Source organism: Anastrepha obliqua, chromosome 3 (genome assembly GCF_027943255.1).
Source record: "Anastrepha obliqua isolate idAnaObli1 chromosome 3, idAnaObli1_1.0, whole genome shotgun sequence".
NCBI lineage: Eukaryota > Metazoa > Arthropoda > Insecta > Diptera > Tephritidae > Anastrepha > Anastrepha obliqua.
Window position 1 is genome coordinate 87,181,029 of NC_072894.1, and position 21,459 is coordinate 87,202,487.

Consider the following 21,459-nt stretch of genomic DNA (forward strand, 5'->3'; position numbering starts at 1 on the left):
ATAGCATTAACATTCTTCTGCATCGATTTGCATAAATAGCATCCATGCTGGTTTTGGTTATATTCCTATACATATATAATAATTCGGTGCTACAAAATAAAAAAAATTCAATACTTTTAAATGATATAGCAGACATTGTAAAAGCAATTCGGTGATGTGGAGATGTGATGTAAATACCGTAACTACATAAAATCCATGTGTTTACATTCTTAATTTCGAGCGAATGCAATATTAAAATTTTTTTGTTTTTATTTTACACAATTTTATACGCCTTCCATCAAATCTGTAAGAAATGTCTTTGATTTAGAATTATTAATATATATTAAAAAAAAGAAGGACGCACAGAAGTAATTTATAAAAATTATGATATCTGATACAGGCAGGAAAGAGAGTAACTTTCCGTTGAGAAGTATCTGATATAGAGCGAAAAATAAATTTAAAGTAATGAATATCTAGCTATTCATATGTCAAAAGATTCATCAGTTGAACTGTCAATAAAGTCAAATATTTACCTAGTTTTCTTAACAGCATCAAAAAGACTTTGAGAAAGCATTTCCCTCTTATACATTTCAAGCCATATTTAGTAGTCTTTGCGTGTTGAAAAATTGTTTGATTCAGCATCGGAACATTATTACGAGGATTACCTCTTCCCAGTAATGAAAACATAGCAAATTGCTTTATTGTTTTTCAAAATATTTTTCTTGGAAGCCAATATACTTCTGCATTGGTTCGATCCAATTTTCAAAGCACTTTTGGCCCTCAAAAGTGGATACCTCCAAAACGAGCTACTTAAAGACCTTAACAGCTTCTTCAGATGTTGAAAAACGTTAACCTCGTATTTTATTTTTGATGTCCATGAACGAAAAGAAATCATTATGGGGTGACAAATCAGGGCCGAAAACTTCAGGCAAAAGAATGGTTTTGCACCACCCAGAATTGACTGTTTTTAGTTCCTCTAGTGGTATAGTTGTGACATGACCAGATTTTCCGAAAAAACAGGTGACCATTTGCTTTGAGTTGCTTCTTCCGCGAACAACTTTTGTTGGATTAAACTCGTCTTGGAACAGCCATATTGCCGACTGCTGTTTTGTTTCTGCTCATATGCATAGATCCAAGACTCGTCACTTGTTATGAAGTCAAAGACTTGTTTTGAACTCAATTTCTTGAATATTTCTTTATACCAATCGACACGAGTACATTTTTGGTCAATTGTCAAATTATGCGATAATCTTATTCACGATCCATTGTTCACACAATATTAAATACTTGGATACAAGTACTTCCCACCTAGACGAAAGCAATGGTCTGCATCAGAACGCCTTAGAGCATATTTCGGGCTATATGATTAAACAGCTCAATCTTGTGGATGAAATAAGTACGGAAAACTCGATCACATGGGTAGACCAGGTATCAATGTGATTCCTCAACAAGCTGTCACCACATTTTTTGGCTAGCGTAAAAATATTAGAAACCATTTTCCACAACCTGAATGGATTAGAAATAGCGCGTTCCAAACATATACATTAGCGATTGGTGGACAGAAGCGCGAACGTCAAATTTTCGGAAAGTGTACAAAAATTATTTTTTAAATGCCGAATTAATTTCCGAGTGCGAAATCTTAATAGGCGTTTAAAAATTAAGAAAGCAAAGCAGATGATATACGCGGATATATATTGTTGGGGCTTATACCCTTATTAGAGTTTGGCCGAGCTCCTCCTCCTATTTGTGGTGTGCGTCTTGATGTTGTTTCACAAATGGAGAGACCTACAGTTTTAAGTCGATTCAGAATATATTTTTTATGAGGAGCTTTTTCATGGCAGAAATACATTCGGAGCGTTGCCATTGCTTGCCGAGAGGCGACCGCTATTAGGAAACATAACGTTTTTCTATCATTTTGGTGTTTCATGCACGGAGATTCGAACATACGAGCTTCTAAATGGTAGTCACGCACCAACCCATTCGGCTAAAGCGGCAAATAAGGGGATAAAGAGTACCCTAAAATCCACATTTAAGCAGTTGGTCATGGTCCCACAAACACTTACGATGAGTAGCAAAAAAAAACAGAATTTGCTAAAAGACTTCTTAATCATCTTCTTCTTGGTTTACGTATCTTTGCTGGATGTTCGTGGTGACAAAAGACGTTATATTATTTTAGCCATTTATTTTTCCCTCACCTATGCCGAATTCTGAGGTTTTATTGGCACGAGTTTTGACCGCGAGGATATCGATCATCATTCAATTGTTGGAAAGTGACATTAAACCAACGAGCAACTATAAAGAAATATGCTCATCTCGTTCAGGTAAGGAAGAAACGCAAGCCCCAAGAGATTGATAAACTCGATCTATAACAGCACCATTAGGACTTGTTAATAACCACAAAATTCCCCAAATACATACGCATCAATGATTGCAAGGCTCTAAAATTGGAGGAAGCCCTGCTAATTCAAGTGAATAAGTACAATATTGATCAATCAATATAAGCTTAAAATAACGACTCCTTTGTGCATTTGCTACAATTTGTAATAAATTGGAATAATTTTTATTATTTACGTTATCACTTGACCACAACTGAATTGTTAACAATTTGGCATGGTGTTAAATAAAATCAAAAAAATACATTATATTGCAAACATAATAAAGAATTATAATTATTTTGTATAAATTACTTATTACTTATACTATAGTATGAACTTATGTATGTAAGTGGCAACTGATATTCTTTATGCAGAAGGACGGCTCGATTAAACCTTTGAGGAGCTGACCTCAATGTTTCCGTTAGCAGCAAAAGAAGCTTACCCTCCAAGGGCAAGAAAGGGGAAACCAAAACCTCTATTGTGGTATACTGATAAATCAAATCCCAGGAGAGTATATGGAACCATGTCTGAAGAATGCACTAAAACCGCCAGCGATGATTTAGGTTTGGCATAAGAACGTCTCCGAGAAACCAGCAGACTCCGTCAAGTGTTACTCGTATCAATTTATCCAAACAATCCTCAACTCATAAAATAGGGTGACAATGGGACAATTAATGTTGAATAAGCTCTAGAATTATTAATGCAGACGCGTTTTCCGTTGTCTTTGCAAAGGAGACAGCATAACTCGTCGTATAGTTCACAATGAAAATTCCCCAGTAATAATATTGAAATACTTAAATAAAATTGAAAGCTTCAAACTTACATTGGTTAATGAACCGGAAATTTACATTAAAACTAGGCTGCAGTGTTATTAAACAATTCCTTTATAACGCTTGTTCTACTAACGTCGATATCATACAATGGGTACAATCCCAGATACTAAAAGCGATACCAGAAGCGTCATGGTATATCAGAAGCACAAAAATACATAGAGATCTTCACGTACCGATGGTGACGTAATTAAAAACAGAAAGAATAGAAACTTGCTTTTGGTTAAATTTTACTTCTAAGTGATCCCGCAAATAAATCTATGTAATCGCCTGACAATTGCAGCCGACTATCAATACTAAACGTACCAAATTCGTGCTGAGCCAAAACAAGCAAGTATTAGCACACTGCCTTCTAATATAACAACGCCCTGTCTAATAGACAGATACGTCCAAAGGCTAGGCTCTCAAATATATGATTTCTGCGGAGGTTGTCTAGATGAAGAATAGAAAGAACGATTTTGCACTTTCTGTGCCACTGGCATCGCAATGGCCTATGAGCTTTGAGCTTGAGTGTGTCATAACCGCTAGAACCTAACCTTCGTGAAGTATCATGTAATTCTTCCAAAATTCGCAAGTATACCTATATACTACAATGGAAAATATCAAGGAACCAAAAAAAAAAAAAAAACAAATACGGTCGTAACAAGGCCTACAATTAATCGAAATTTTACAAACTTTTTTTCTTTAAAACTGTGCTTTATTAATTCATATTATTTTAAACAACGTTTTTCGTAATTACAAAACTTCATCTTCAAGACTACGAACTCTTGCTTTGTATTCTTCGAACTCTTTCTGGACTCTATAGATGTTTTCCTCCAAACTTCTTATTCGCAGCTCATTAGCTTCTTTAGAATTGTATAAATGGGAATGTTCATTTTCAGGATGATGAGACGATCTTTTCTTTACATTATGACCATCAAATAATAATTCCGATGCTTGTGTTTGCAAAAGTTGTGGTAAAGACTGGCATGAGCCGCAATCCTGCCAAAAATACAAGTTTATTTCCGGTACGTCATCACATTTTTTATAACCGCCTTGTACTTTAGGTAGTAAAAACACATTGGACGTTACTTCTTTCAAGTCATCACCATTTTCACAGAGTATACGTCCTAGACTTGTTTGCTTTATTTGATTCAGCTGTTGTGGGATGAATACTCCTTCGTTTTCGTAATAAAATCTATCTCCATCACGAAGTCTACGAAATTGTTCTACCAGAAGGCATTGGAATAATGGACCTACTTTACCACCCTCAACTTGATCTTCCAAAATACCACCTACCCATACATCAATGTTATCCGGATGCCCATAGAGCTCTTGAAGTTTTTTACGAACCTCTGCGTTCTTGATATCGTGTTGTAAATCTTCGAAGGTTACTGCTGTGCTGAGATTACAAAATTGTCGGTAAGTATTGTATCCTGGTAGTCCATGATCTCTGCCACGCTGAATATTAATAGCTGCTAAATCTAAAGCTACTGCATGTGAGGTTTGAAATAGTTTTTCCGTAAGTTCAATATTGAGGTTTTCGTGAGGAGTCTTTAACTTTGCTGGAATCGAAAACATTCCACGAATAAGAGGATCTACTCCACCTTCATATGCCATCCGCCAAGGAGCAAAGAATGCCTTGTGCAAAGGCAAATGACCCTGTGCTATGGGCTGGAAAGTAGAATTAAGTCGGTGAAGTACTGGATTTATTATGGTATGACCAAAACGTAATGCAGCTGTGGCAAATACATTAGCAATTGATGGATTTATATTGGGATCATAACCACGATATTCTCCCAATAATTGCATACCACTTTCTCCTATAATTATTGGTAGCCAGTGCTTAAAAGTAATATGTTGCATTTGAGCGCCTACTATTTTTCGTGTTTCTTGATATATAGTGTCCCCATCCCAATGTGGGTTTATATCACGAAGCTTTGTGGCAATGCGATTATGCGCGCGCATCCATACGGTGTGCATGGCCAATAAACCTATTTGTTCGTTTACACGTATATCACCAGCAACAAAGCAGTTCATTGTGTTTTCGTCGAGATTTCGCCGACAATCCATACCATCTTGAGGCGCAGCAAACGGTAACATATCTTTTTGGCCAGGAAACTGGACACCTGTTCTTAAAAGTCCATCATCTGTTGAGAGATTTCGAAGTTCTACAGAGAATTCATAGCTATAACCATAAACCTGAGAGGCATCAATGTAGGAAGTTAGTTGATTTATTTGTTCCCTGTGTTGTATATCTTCAAAAAATACTGATGTCATGCCGGAACCACAAACAGAGCTCGTACGAACCACATCAATACAACGACGATTTCTTATACGCGGATCTTCTGGCGGTACTTCGATTGGAAAGCAAGGTGGGGCAAAATCACAAGTTTTTTTACAATCTATGCCGTCCCAACTCTCCGAACTAACTGATGGCAGTGCATGATCCAAATCATGATCTAAAAATTGGCCCCATTGCATTACCATATGAGTGATTCTTTCATCTGGAGTAATTTGTTTGGTTGAAATAATAGTTGTCGAAATCAAACGTGAACTTGGCTTTAAAAATCCCCGGTACAAGAGATTTTTTGTCCAGCCAATAGGTGTGCTGAAACCATTTTCATAAATAGGTTTTACAATACGTCTAAACGCTGTAAGTGATGCACCCCACCAAGGCTTTCTTAAATTGTTACATGTACCATCTATACTGCGATATTTTGAGTGATAGCACATTTCTGTGCAATTGGGCATCTCACGGTGCTCGACACAACCGGAAAGTTTAGCCACCAAATTCAGATGTTCTCGTGAAAGAAGTTCTCGAAACTCATATTTTCGGCTTGATAAAGTAAGGTTGTCCCCTTTTGCAATGTGCTTCCTTATATTTACAAGAGTTCGCTCATAGATCTCAGCAGCTCGAGCAAGTTGACGCGCTTCACCATTAGGAAATCGGAATGCTCGCAAAAGGTCAGCATAGTTGAGTTTCCCGTCTGAACTGGGATTTCTTTTCATAAAAAGAGCATCAATGGTATTATTAATAGCCAAATCAATTTCGTTCGCAGCCTCATTAAATGCTATTCGCACGAAATCATCACCTGGCGCTGTATTTGCACTGTTCCTGGAATATGAAACGAAATTTTTAATTAAATAGTGCATTATTATAAAAAATATGTACATATTTAAAGCAAATGAAACAGAGGTAATAAATTTATGTGGCATGTTTGGGTTACCTACTTAGGGCCAACATACGTAATTACTATGCGTCTGCATGCCTATGTTGCCCACAACTAAAAACAACAAAAAATATATATATAATATATAGGTGTACAATCTAAGACGCCGAAAAGTCTGAAATATTATATTATATATTATAACAACAATTTCCTTCATATTTCTAGGAGTACTTTAATTCATAAAACGAGCACATTACATATGCCCTCACGCACCTGATATGTCCATATCCCAATTTTTCTCGACGATGACAAAAACATCAAATCTAAAATTCAAGAAACCACTGACGACCCCTTCAAAATAGTCAATATCGCAATATATCTTAGGTATAAATTTAATAAGAAAATTTCCTTTATGAAATATGCGAAATAATTTTCTAAGCAGCTAAACAATAATAACAAAGTGTGTAAAACATATCTACAAATATGTTATCAGTATGAACAATGATTCCATTTAAGACCAAACGACTGAGATGGTATTTCTAGTTAAAGCATCTAGAAGGGCAAATTGTAAGGTGGATCGAAATGCTCCAATATTACAACTTCGAGATCAACCTAGTAAAAAAGAACAACATGGAAATGCTGAACCACTATCTCGGCGATCTTGTGCTATAGAATGTAAGCATTGTTTCAAAGTTGAGAGCTCCGAGGCGGTAGTTAACATCAGATTAATGTCAAGAATAAATCAATTGAATTATGCTGACCTGGAAAATGTCATGAAAGCTAAAGACGCTGGGGAGAGATCTTCTAAATCTGAAATGGCAAAAAATGGAAAAAAGTCCGAGGCTAAGGCATATTGGATGCAGTGGAATAACCTTAAATTATTGAAGGAGTTCTGATATATGAGGTGTGTTCAAAAAGTATAGTGAATTTTGTGTTTTTTCAAAAATTATTTATTTGTTCATTCATATCTATTTTGTCCCCTTCAAAGTAATCCCCATGAGATATTATGCACTTGTGCCAACGTTTTTGCCAATCTTCGAAGCACTTCAAAAAATATTTTTTTATCTTGTTCAGCTCCTCCTTCGATGCCGTCTTTATTTCGCCAATCATAGCGTAGCGTCGTCCTTTCATGAGCCTCTTCACTTTCGACAGCAAGAAAAAGTCACAGGGGGCCAGATCTGGGGAATACGGTGATTGTGGCATCATTAGTGTGTTGTTTTTGGCCAAAAAGTCGTGCGCAAGCAACAACTTTTACATTCGATCGAACTTGGCGAGATTTGTTCGGTCTTGGTTCTGGCGGCAGATTCCATTGAGATGATTGAGCTTTGGTTTCCACGTCATAACCATAAAACCACGATTCGTCACCAGTTATGACCCTCTGGAGCAAATTTGGCGGCCTGTCTCAAGCCCAAATCATTAAAAAAAATCGATATGTCTAAGTCCTCAGCAACTTCTCTAACGGTGATTCGATGATTAGCCAATACCATTTTTTTCACTTCATCAATTTTGCCATCTGTTATTGAAGTGTTCGGGCGTCCGGTACGTTTTTCGTCGTTCACATCTTCCCGGCCTTCTGAGAACATTTTGTACCACCGATATAAACGTTGCTTTGGTCCAAAACAGCTTCTCCGTATAACAAAGTCAACATTCGGAATGCATCCGCGCACTTAATTTCGTTATTCACACAAAATTTTATACAGGTTCTTGATCCATATTTTTGAATAGGTAAAAATCGAAGACGAGCCGAAACACGTGCAAGCAAAGCAGCTGTCAACAATTAACTGAACATTCAAAATGGCCGAACTCGTTGGCATGAGTGAGAGACACAAAAAAATCGCCACAAAAAAATCGAAATTCGAATATAAATACGTAAATACGTAAATATGTAAAATTCGCGATACTTTTAGAACACATCTAGTACATCCGTGTTAGAGGTTTGGTCAGAAAATTATAACAAGGTATTTTATGTAATGTATATAATTTATGTAATAGATGAGCTTCGATTTAATTTCAATGCGAAAAACCTGGCGTACCAAGAAAAACGTAAGCAAGAAAGATAATCGTTGACGTTCGTAAAAAACAGATGAAGCAATTGTCACGTTAACCACTTGTTGGGAGTTGCCAATTGAAGTTTGTTCTAATGAATGCTTACTGGGAGTTGATCCGACGACCCGACCTTGTAGTTTTAATTGACTGTGATTCGATTGCAATAGGGTTAGAATTTACTAATCGATTATCTGAGTCATTGATTAAGTTCTCAACTAATGCAGGCTTAAGGCGATCAATCGATATAATGTTAAGTTCGTAGTTGATATTTAGCTTAAAGTTTCTTGTTCTAAAACTTTAAATGGGCTGTTGTTATATGGTGCTTGTAATGGTGTTTTGAGACCGCCAATTCATTCGAAAAAAGCCTTGCTTTCGGCAGTTCTGGACATATAAAACTGACGGCGAATCCTGAAAAGATATCTCACGAAGCTTCGCTTTATTTTACGTTTGTTTTAATGAAGTTATAAAGTCGTTCTCGCTCATTTTTATGATAGGATCGTTGAAAAACTGCCTTGATAGTGTACGCGTTTTTCCAAAAACAAGTTCGGCTATAGATTCATTGAGATCGCTTTTGACAACTTCGACGCCCAATCGCAGTCTTGTAATTTTACTTTTAAAGCAGCCTTCAGCAAATGATGCCAATTAGCTTTTGCATTGTAACGCGTGGTTTTGAGATGATTTACTCCGAGTAACCGCTTTAACTCTTTGAATAAAACGAATTGGACTTTACAACATTGGGGAAGGGTTGTTGCAATCCTAAGTAAATGGAATAAACTCTGTCAGTTGATACGCAAGATCCAGTTTAGCTATTGAATAGTAAAAACGGCTTGTTCAAGATATTGTACTGGAAAATTACGTTTAATTATAGCGGGAAGAGATATACTTGTTGAAGCATTAGTTCACCTCCACAATACTATTGTAATTAGTAGGTCAACGTAATGGTCGTTACCGAAAGGAGGTACACAGTTGCGCCCAAACTAACAGTTCCAAATTGGAACGACAAGAAGCTTGATAGCGAAATCCTTTAATACATAATTGAGCAATTTCAACCCAAAGTTGATTTCACCGAGAATATAACGAAACTCTAGGTAAAAGGACTACAAGAAACTTGCGACGCTTCCATAACCAGGCAAGTAATGCGTAAGCATACTACTATATATATCTCAGTGCTACTGGTGGAACGAAAACATCAAAATATTGACATGAAACTGCCTCCGCGCTAGGCGCAAGGTGAAGCGCAGAAGAGGGAGACCCCAGACAAGAAAGTTCCAAGAAACGTTGGGAAGAAGCTGATATCAACCTCCTGGGGCACTGCCCACCGGTATTATCCAAAACAAAAAGCGCCAAACTCTTCAAATTACTTACCCAAATTACTTACGAAAATTGGTGCGACACACTGCATTTAACACGAAATAGGTAAAATCCCTTGTTTTACCGAACGAGAACTCCCAGCGGCGCGTAATAAAAATTTTAGAAAGCTTTTGGCCCGGATGGCATACCCACTAAAGCCCTGAAAGCTGCGCTTACCAAGCGTGCAGACATATTTTTGGACACATTCCAAACCTATCTTAGCGAAGGTACTTTCCCAAAGAAGTGAAAGATGCACACCCTTGCGCTTTCACCGAAGGGTGACAAAAAGCCTACCGATATGCCTACTAGATGCAATGGGAAAAACCATTGAGAGCAAGAGATGGTGTGGCGAGAAAAAAATAATACTGAGCGGTGGTAACTCTGTTTGTTAAAAACTCTTTTAACACAATTAGCTGGCAGTGTATAGTAGAAGCCCTCATAACAGTAGGGACGCCTAGTTATTATTATATTGAGAAGATCGACAGCGAATCTGCAAGTAGGAGCAAGGCTCGGTTGACATCCATGAATCAGGAATTAACTGAGCACAAAACTGATGTGGTTCTAATAAACAGCAGGAAGGCAATCGAATTTATAAAGGTAAATGTTGGGACCTGTTGGTAGTTTAATATTGGATACGAAGCTGTACAGATATAATTCGAAGCATGTGCTTCTAAATAATGATTACATATAAATATATGTAATTGTTTAATTGAGAAACTTACTTGATTTTTACAAGAGCTGAAGCGGTGACCCGTCCGTATTGATTTTTCACAGTACACTCATAACGACCTGCATCAGAAGTAGTAACATTTTTCACAAAAAGACTACCAGACTTACTGACGTGATATTTATCGTTTGGAGCTATAATCCTCCCATCGTGTCTCCATATAAGCTTTGAAGAAAAATGATACAACAATAATACATAATAATTAAGGTCAAGGACATTTCATTTCGTCTACATAGCAATTGGTTCTACTATTTAAAAATTGTGTATGGTACAACAAATAAATAAGAAAGAAGAAGGACATAGGTATGTCCCGCTGTTGGTTGTGATACGTATGCGCATGCGCAAATATGCATTCACCCAGTGTTAAAATTGTAATTGCAAATTGTAACATTAATAAGCGACGCCACACTAGTAGACATACAAATAGAGGCATGTTTACTAGAACTTTGAAATCAATATGTGTCTTTCGCAAAATGTAAACAATCAATTTAATTGAGATTTTGTAATTGACGTATTTTTTCCGACACATTGATATTTCATCAATCTGTTTCTTGATTAAATATCAACGCGTCGTTATGAAACTAGTTTTAAATAAACAATTGGAAGACGTAATCTTTGGAATAAACAGTCGGTTAGTCAGTCAAGTTGAACTCAAATTTATTATAGTTTGTGAAAAACGCTTTCTAAGAATAGAAAACTTCTTTTCTTCTTCTTCTTTTTGTCGGGACAGGGTAGCAAGTCTTTTTTAATTTTCTTTAAATCTACTCGACCTCCAAAGAAATCTGAGTAGATCTCGTGGCGCCAAGAAAACTTAATAGGTGTCAAATGATAAACCCATGGCGGAATAATAAAAGGTGAAGTAATAAAGCAACTTTCTGTGTTTTTTCTGACATTTCGGCTGCCTTACATTTTACAATATTTCCTTTATTCGTTGGACATATGCTGCTTGTAGGTTTTTCCATACATTTATGATGCTATTATCTTTAAAATCTTATTTGCTTGCCACATTTTTTTCCAATTTTCCGTTAAAGTTTTTGTAAAAAATAAAGGAAATCTGTAAAATACAATTTATTTGAGAATCAAAAGTATCTTAGTTGGGCTGTGCAATTTGCAGAAAAAGCTACCCCATCATATTTCAAGTGCTTAATGGTGAAATAATTCCTGGCTCTATCAACTTCCCCGAGAAATTATTATGCCACAGGCAAGAAGTAGACCTTCCAATAAATGCAAAAAAGTTATTTTTCAAGTTCAGGACCTATTTCCGTATAAAGTCGCTTGAAAAACTGTAAGTATAAGCGATTAGTCTTAATATAGCTCATATACTGACAAATTTAAATTCATATAGGTATTTAAACATTATGGACAATATGGTCACGTCGTGCGTTTGTGGTTAAAACGTTATCGACTTTCTTCATACGAATTTCATGTATTAAATTGCGTCGCTTCATAAGATTTTAACTAATTTTACCATTTAATAAGAGTTTTTAATTAAGCCATTTGAGTGTTTTGAACTTGTAATCGGATTGTATATCTAAAAGGCCAGGACCTGAATGGTCTTCACATGCAAAGGTCTTGTTATCTGCGTTCGTAATTGCTTCTCTTTGTGTAAATTACATTTTTTAAGTTGCACTTAGAATTTCACAATATTTTTAATAGCGTTGTAAAAACATAGGCTGTAAAATCTTTAAAGTCCATTTTTATTGTTAGTTTTTATTTTTTAATATAAGTTATTTAGTATAAGCGAAATCCACATAATTGGCTACCTCATATCAAATTTGAGCAAAAATATATTTTTATATCGTTAGCTTAGAGTGAAAAGTTGCTAAGTTCACATTTCCAAGAACATCTATCAGGTCAGTCCATAAGTTCGTGCGTGTTTAAAGGTAGTTTTAAAATTAATAAAAAAGATGTAAAGATGTTTAAAGAATTTATTAATCAATAATATATTTTCCCTCATTATTTACAATGTCTTCCCAACCTTAGGCAAATTTTTAATTCCCTGCTCAAAAAATTGTTCGTTCTTCTTCTTTTTTTCACAAGGTGCAATATCCGGTGAGTATGGTGGATGCGGCATTAGGTCCCATCCGAGCTCGTTCAGCTTGCTAATGTTTGCCTTGCGGTATGAGGTTTTGCGTTGTCGTGGTGAAACAAAACTTTGCGTCTATTCACTAAGACGGTCGATTTTTTTTTAAGTGCCTCATTCAGGTTTGATAGCTGATGGAAATAATAATCAGCAGTTATAGTCTGGTTTGGTTGCAGAAGTTCATAATAAACAATACCGGTCATATCCCACCAAATAGTCAGGAGAATCTTCTTGGGGTGAAGGCCATCTCTAGGGGCCGGTTCTGGTGTTTGATCTTTATCTAACCATTGACGTTTGCGAACAGGATTATTGTAAAGGACCCATTTTTCATCACCAGTAACGATACGGTTAAAAAAACTTTCATTTTCAAGCCGTTCTCTCTCTGAAGGTTGGCGACGGAAAGTCTATGCGGAACCCATTTTCCCAGCTTGGAAGCCTTTCCCAACTGAACCAGGTGCCTGTGAACTATTCCATGCGATGAATTTAACCTCTGAGCTATCATATCAACTGTCAAATATGGCTCAGCATCCACGAGTTCGAGCAAGGCGTCGGAGTTAAAGACTTCAGGACGACCAGCGCGCGCGGCATCCTCCACGTCGCAGTTACCACTTCTGAATTTTTAAAACCACTTTTGCGCAGTCCTTACACTCACGGTCTCCTCTCCGTGAACAGTTTTTATTTCTGCAGCAGCAATTGTTGCATTTTTACCACTTTTATAAAAAAATACAAAATATGCCTTTTATATGCGTTCGAAGATTCCATTTTATTTTTTAACAACACGTGCTTCTATCCGTGATTAAAATCACTTGTTGAATACACAATATATCAAAGAAAATATTAATAGTTCCGTTATATCATGCGAATAATTTTTTGTATGCAAAAATCGTACAAAAGTGAAACTATGGCTAAAATACGCACGAACTTATGGACTGACCTGATAAGTTTTGTGGAACGATAAGAGGGCGTTGCTACTAGCTTAAAGTGTTTTTTTTTTTTTTTTTTTTTTTTTTTGTTATGTTGGTACACTTCATTTCAATCTGTCAATTCATTCTTTGTTTACAAGCCATTTCGTATCGACATGTCATAGCATTTTCTACAATAAAAAAAATCAAGTATTGGGCAGTGATGAAATTTTCGTTTTTGGAAGGTTTAAAAGCAAAGGAAATTTATGAACGAATGTTGAAAGTCTATAGGGAATTTTCTCCATTAATTAGTACAGTAAAAAGATGGGTTGCTGAATTTAAATTTGGTCAAACAAGACTTGAAGACGAGCCACGTCAAGGACGTCCAAAAATAGCAACAACACCAAAAATCGTAGGTAAAATACAAGATATCGTATTGGAAAATCGTAGAGTGACTGAAAGAAATGTAGTAGTAGCCCTAGACATCTCAATGGGCAGTGTAATCAATAATTTGACTGAAGTATTGAGTTTCAGACAGCTGTCTGCCCAATGGGTGCCGCATTCGCTAACAATGGAACAAAAACAGAGCGAAAGGATAAAGTGGTTCGATTTGTGCGTCGATTCATAACTGTGGTTCTACATCAAATCAAGAGGCTAAAGAGTGGTGTGAACCTGGTTCTTCGGCTCCGAAACGATTTCTTGTCTAGAAATCGGCCAAGAAGCTGTTAGCATCAGTTTTTTGGGATGCAAAAGGAATTTTGTGCGTGGATTACTTGCAAACTGATAAATCAATAAATTCTGAATATTGTTATAATTTTTTAAACTAGCTGAGAGAAAAAATTCGTAAAAAAGAAATAAATTATTTTTCATCAGAACAATGCACCGTGTCAAAAGACCATTTTGGCAAAGGCTAAAAGCCATGAATTAAAGATCAAATTATTGAAGCATCCACCGTTTTCGCCATATTTGGCCTCTAGCGACTTTCCTCTGTTTCCATACCTAAAAAATGTATGCGTGGAAAGCATTTTTCATTAATTGATGAGGTCATAACAGCTAAGCAAGGGCATGAAGCAGCCCTTCCAGATTCTTACTTGACTGATGGAATCATACTGAACAATGAAGTGTCTTTCAAACCATAAAATTGTGTTTTGTTGTTGTAAAATAAATACTTGAAGAAAATGACTTTGAGAGATTTTTATTATTTTCAGTAACATTTCAAAAGCTGGAGTTAGTAACTTTTCACTCTCAGACAATGATGTGCTTAAAATTTGTTAATTAATGTGGCTTAATTGGGGAATTACCTCTTTAATAGTCAAAACAGGTAAACAGGCATACATTTCCAAATCTTTTGTTTATGTAATAATAATGACCAGTTTACAAGAAACTCAGAAATATTTTGAAATTATCTCGAACTAAGGAAAATAGTACAAAATATTAAAGGAGACTTATTTGTTGAGACAGTAATATTGCGATCACATTTCCGTTAAACTCTCCTTATAAACACGTTGGACAAATAAACAAATTGTATAATAAAATTAAGTAAAATGAAGTGAATTAAGGTCATTTATTTTAAAAAAATTCACAAAACTTCTTCTCTTCGGTTTCTACTTGTAATTAATCATGTGTATATAGTATGTAAATACAGTCCGGTTCACTTGATTAGAGACAATAATTTTTATTGAATAAAGTGGTTATGAAAGCAACCGTATTTCTGATTACTCAAGTGAAACATGTACTTCGCTCGAAAATAAACATAAATTAAAATATCATTCCATCAAACGGTATTTCGCAGCAGTAAAACTTTGGCAGCTGTAATACTGAGCTTGATATTTATTGGTTCACTTGAATAGAGGCACTAACCAAATAAGAAAAAATTATAATTATAATATATAGGAAATTTTGTGTTTTGAATATTTATTACTTAAAGGTTAATATTTTGTGCTGCCACTTTGTTTATAAATTACTTAGAAAATACGCTGTTGAATGGATTTGTATAAATTCTCCAGACAGCCTAATGAAATTTCAGACCAGATCGTTTTATTAATTCGAATTAAAATATTTGTGTCTTGAAATTGTTGCCCTTTCTCGTAAACCTTACGAGCAAGCCATCCCCATTGAATTTCAAAAACGTTAAGATCTGGGGGCCATACTAAAGTTTCAACGGTTTGGGACGCAATCCAAGCTTTGACCACACTTCAAGTTTGTACAGGTAATGCACCTGTTGAAGATCCAATTCAAATGCCTTTCCTCTTTTATTGAGTAAACGGCCTATCCAGATTGAACTTCTTTTCGTCACTCAATACTGTTTTTTCCATTCACCGGTATCGTTATTTGTAACAGAACTCCAAGCCATGTGGTCCCTTGCAAAACCGAGACGGCATTCTTTGCGAAATTTATCCAATGTTGGTTTTCTTTTGTATTTTTGTATGCGTCAGATGTGGCGATTATTTTGGTTCCCTTGGGTATCTGGAAGCAGACGACACTGTCGTACATAAGATGCTGGAAAGTTAAACATTAGCTTAGAGGCCATTGCATACGCAGATCCTTTGGAAAAGGCTGGTCGCAACATTTCATTGCACACGTCAACGTTCAAAGTGTCAGTTCGCCATCCACGGTGCTTCTGGCTTGATTGTTTTTTACGAAGTATTCTTTAAGTGTATGTCACAAACGATTACCGTGTAATTGCTTTGGGTTTAGCATTGGAGGTGTATTATTCTCCGATATTAAGCAAAGCTACTTCTATACATGAGAAATTTTCCTGGATCAATCTACCCTTTGGACTAGTTTGCTGTAAGTGCCATTCTATGGCCCAGGCGTGGAAATCGAATGATCACCTCAAATGATGGTCAAGGATCAAGGTGCACTTGCGGTATGAAGCAGCTGTATATAGATATATATTTGAATTATATATATATATATATATATATTATATGAATTTGAATATATATATATATATAGATAGATTTTTGAACCACGCATTCTACGTATGTAGGTTGACGACCACATGACCGGATTGAAGCTTTTCCATTTGTATCTTGCGTCAGGCAAGAAAGTGTGTGTGTCATAAATAAATGGCTTTTTCAAGCGGAATTTTTAATATGGTTCGTGGTGCGAAACAGTGCAACCATAAAAGCCATCAACCATAAAAGATAACATAGCATAGATTGCTAAAATTTCAAAGACACAAAAAATTTTGTCCCAAGGGTTCAGCGTGGCCGCCATCCAGCCTCCGTAATGGTTTGGTGGGGAGTGTCTTGTAAAGGCGTTACAGCTCTTCATTTCTGCGAAAAAGCGATTAAGACCGCTTAGAAGGCGGGGTGAAGCAGTGCAATACTCTACACAGCCAGCGAGTCTACACAGTAAAAGTAAAGAAGTATATTTTGTACTTTGTATATTATAAAGGGTGTTTTTTTTAGAGGTTAGGTTTTCAAGTTGACACTACTTTTTTCGTAGATGGTCTTTTTGACAGCTGTCACTTGATTTATGCTCAGTTTGGTTTGTCATTTCATAATGAATAGACTTACCCCTGAACAACGTTTGCAAATCGTGCAAATTTATTACGAAAATAATGGTTCGGTTCGCGCGACGCATCGAAGAAAATTTTGTTCAGCGATGAAGCTCACTTTTGGTTGAATGGGTATGTCAATAAGCAAAATTGTCGCATTTGGAGTGAACATAATCCACAAGCCATTGCTGAGACGCCGTTACATCCTCAAAAAGTCACTGTTTGCTGTGCTCTATGGGCAGAGGGAATCATTGGTCCATATTTCTTTAAAAATGAAGCCGGCCATAATGTTACAGTCAATGGAGAGCGCTATAGAGCCATGATTAATGACTTTTTCGTGCCTGAATTGGACGATGTTGATGTGGACGACCTTTGGTTCCAACAAGACGGCGCTACATGCCATACAGCCAACGCAACAATCGATTTATTGAAGGAAACTTTTGGTGAGCGCATTATCTCGCGCCGTGGACCTGTGGCGTGGCCTCCAAGATCGTGCGATATAACACCGCTGGACTATTTCTTGTGGGGCTATGTGAAGTCGCTTGTCTACGCAGATAAGCCCGAGACGATTGACGTCTTGGAAGTGAATATTCGGCGCGTTATTGCTGACATACGGCCCCAATTGGTGCAAAAAGTGGTCGAAAATTGGGCCTCTCGGCTGGAATTTATTCGAGCCAGCCGCGGCGGCCACTTGCCCGAAATCATTTTTAAAACATAATGGCAAATCCTTATCTTTATACCATAATAAAGCTAAATTCTTGGCCATAACATTAAATTATATACATTTTATTTCATCTTGAAAACCTAACCTCTAAAAAAAACACCCTTTATATTGGGTTTGGGAGTAAGTTCATATCGTTTTTATATTTTCTTTTATTTTACAACTATTTGTTTGTTGTTTAGCAAAATGTAAGTATTTATTCGATAGAATTTTTTCTGCTTTACAAAATTATAATGAATTGAATTTTTGAGTTATTTAATTTTTTATTAGTTTTGTCGCTTATAAATGAAATACTCAGAATGCAAAAATCAACATTTTCGACACCTGCTCTTCTTTGCTTTTCATCGAGGTAAAAAAGTTGCCGAAGCAGCCCGGGACATTTGCGACGTGTTCGGAGAACGTGTAATAGGCGAGTCAACAGCACTAAAGTGGTTTACAAATTTCAAAAATGGTGGTTTTGACGTCAATGATACATCCCGCAGCAGAAGGCCTTCTGAATTCGATGAAGAACGTCACAAATCACTTTTCAAGGAGAACGATAGCCAAACCAGTCGTGAGTTGGCGGAAAAAATGCGGAATGAACTGCGATCATAAAACAATTCTCAATCACCTTCATTTAATGAAGCTCAACGAAAAAGCAAAGAAAGTCATCTTCAAATTGCTTCTCAACATCTCGCCCGCCATCGAGCAACACGCGCTGTCATAAACAGCGCTTTTTGTCCCGAATCGTCACGGGGGATGAGAAATGGTCCCTATACATCAATATGAAGCAAAGAGAGGAGTAAGTGCCTCCAGGAGATATGCCAAAGCCAAGAGTCTAGCCGGATATTCGTCCAAATAAGATCGTGATATGTAGGCGGCCGCCGTAGCCGAATGGGTAGGTGCGTGATTACCGTTCGGAATTCACAGAGAGAACGTTGGTTCGAATCTCAGTGAAACACCAAAAATTAAGAAAAACATTTTTCTAATAGCGGTCGCCCATCGGCAGGCAATGGCAAACCTCCGAGTGTATTTCTGCCATGGAAAAGCTCCCCTCCATTTGTGGAACAACATCAAGACGCACACCACAAATAAAGCGAGGAGCTCGGCCAAACGCGCAAAAAGTGTGTACGCGCCAATTATATATATATATATATATATATATATATATATGTATGCGTTTGTTGGAACTGGGAAGGCGTGGTGCACTGGGAAATACTCAAAAAGAATGCCATGGTCAACAAGGAGCTCTACATTGCTCAGCTACCCGGCGTGAATGAGGCTATTCCACTGAAAATACCTGATCGTCATGATCAAACCATCATCTTTCACGACAACGCCAGGCCCCATTTTGCGCAAGTCATCAAAGCCACACTTCAAGAACTCGAATCGAAGGCCTTTCAGCATCCGCCGTATTTTCCGGACCATGCACCGACCGATTACCATCTTTTTCACCCCCTGTCAAACCAAATGGAGGGCGTTACCTTCGATAACAAAGACGTCCTTAAAAAGTGGCACAACAACTTCTTTGACATCAGACCATGCGATTTTTGGCGGAACGGCATCAACAAATCGATCGGCGAATATAAAATTGATTATCTTATTGGTACAATTATTGTCTTTTCTTTAAATAAAAGTCTTCGGTCAAAACGCTATGAACTTATTCCCAAACCCAATAGTTTACGTATATCTTTTATAGAAATATAGTTTAAAGGAAATTTAATTACATTGTCAACGTTTCTGCTCGAATACAAACAACAAATTGTGTTGTAATACAATTTTCTTTCGTATCCCAATTACTATTCGCATCGCATTACAGAGTGGTTTAATAGGAGAAATATTAAATCTTTGTACCTATGTATACACAATGTGTATTACACATGCATCTTAAAAAAAAGCTGTACCTAAATGAATTAACTTGGCTTTTAATTTTTATTTTATTTTATGAATGCTAAATTTTTCCTATCAAATTGAATTCTTAAGTTATGTTGTTAATTTTCGTACAGTTATTCATCACCTTTAATCAAGGTATCCAGTAATCCACATGGCCTCAGGATTCTGGTTGACCGGATTACAGAGATAGGGCTGTAAAATTAGTAAAGATTGTTTTGCCAAGGTGACTAAAGGCGAGTTAACGAAGCACATTCGTATGTTGCGAAGGTGTGCAACAATGAAAAATATTTATTTTTTAGTATATTTATTCATATTGGAAATAATCATAGTTGCAGTATTAATTATTACAATTTACCTGTATGTTGGTATTATCCTCTGCTTTGCAAGGTATTTCAAATATAGTTCCAATGATTACGTCTAAGTCATAAGGTTCGATACTTAATCGCGGCACTGGTTCGTCATCTGCTACTGTAACGTTGGCTCGTACTGACGCCTTACCATTTATATTTTGAGCTGTACATGTATATATACCTACAATTTACAATGAACCAAAGGTTAAAAACTATAACTTTTAAGTATGCAAATACAGTTCAATATATTATATGTTGTGAATAAAAAGTTATGAATTTTTTTTGTATAATATCACTCATTTCAGGCATAATCGGGCATAATTAAAACTTCCAGTACTTGGTATAAAGCGGATTTTTTTTTAAATAGGGTTAACTAATTAAAATTACTTGTTGAAAAAAAAGAATTCTTGTAATACTTAAATTAATTGAGTAAGTAATAACATAGAGTCGCCATCTCGAACAAAAATTATTTTCTATGTGGTAAAATTGGCAGTGCTGTCCATGATAAAAATACATATAGACGGTAGCATAATTTAAAGGTAAAATTCAGCAGTAAGATTAGTTAAGTAAGCCACTTTCTCACTCCCTCTTGACAAATCGACTCTCTAAGTTGCTTCTTTACAAATATAAGTACATATCTTATAAAAAATTTGAGTAAAAACCAAACTTTTGATGCTAATTATATGGTCGGCAACACTATTATTTAAACACTATTGTTATTACTTGTTGAATATCAAAGATTTGTTTGCAAATATTCGAGTAAATATTATATTAACGTAGTAACGCTTTTCATTATTAAGGTCGATTGTATGTATATTAATTCTATAATTAAAAGCTGTCTTCCTCTGCAGAGAACCATCCATTTGTGAACTTTCATACATGTAAGTTCCAATCAGAAATTTATAAAAATTCTTATATTTTATAAAAATTCTACACCTTTTCATTTAGTTTTCCAATTAAGTGTTTGGAACATCGTTTCTACAAATACATATACTCCAATTTGTAAGTTGTGGCGCGATATTTAACGTGATTTAATATAAGTTCGCCAAGTATATTAAAATGTAGACTAATTTACAAATTTTGAACTTTAAACTATAAATCAGTAAAGTTGTAATTTGTTTTGCAAATATAGACATTTTAATGTTTAAAGATCGACCGAACTTCTGTGTTGGCTACGTTTGGCTTCACGGTAGCTTACATCAAAATTCTGGAGAAAATGTGGAACAAACTCTAAACAGATTAAACTCATTCGCTTTACCTCATATCATACTGTAGTAATGACACCAATGTTATTACCAACTGTATGTCTACATTATAGTTTAAAGTTTTGTAAAAAAATTTATTAAAAAAATCAGAAAGAAGTGGAACCGTTTGGCGATTCAATAACATATCGGTTTTAAAACATACATATTGGGGTGAACCTTAAATTTTAAGTTCAATACTTTTTTACGCTTACCTTCTTAAAAGCTTCGTAATAACCCTATATTGTCTAGAAAAAAATATTAGCTCAATTTATAAACGATAACCCGTGCCGACTTGCGATACAAGTTGTATGAGTAATGCGCTG

General features: G+C 36.0%; 1 protein-coding gene across 1 annotated transcript in view; it reads right to left on the reverse strand.

The window, feature by feature from the left end:
- Nucleotides 1-3,865: 3,865 nt before the first annotated feature.
- Nucleotides 3,866-21,459, reverse strand: part of LOC129243117 (peroxidasin) — a 44,734-nt gene continuing 27,140 nt past the window's right edge. The window contains exons 6-8 of the mRNA XM_054880260.1: nt 19,898-20,073; nt 10,455-10,624; nt 3,866-6,281 (exon numbers count right to left, since the gene is read on the reverse strand). Of these exons, the coding sequence (XP_054736235.1) occupies nt 3,920-6,281; nt 10,455-10,624; nt 19,898-20,073 (2,708 nt within the window). The 3' untranslated portion in view covers nt 3,866-3,919. The remainder of the gene's footprint in view (nt 6,282-10,454; nt 10,625-19,897; nt 20,074-21,459) is intronic.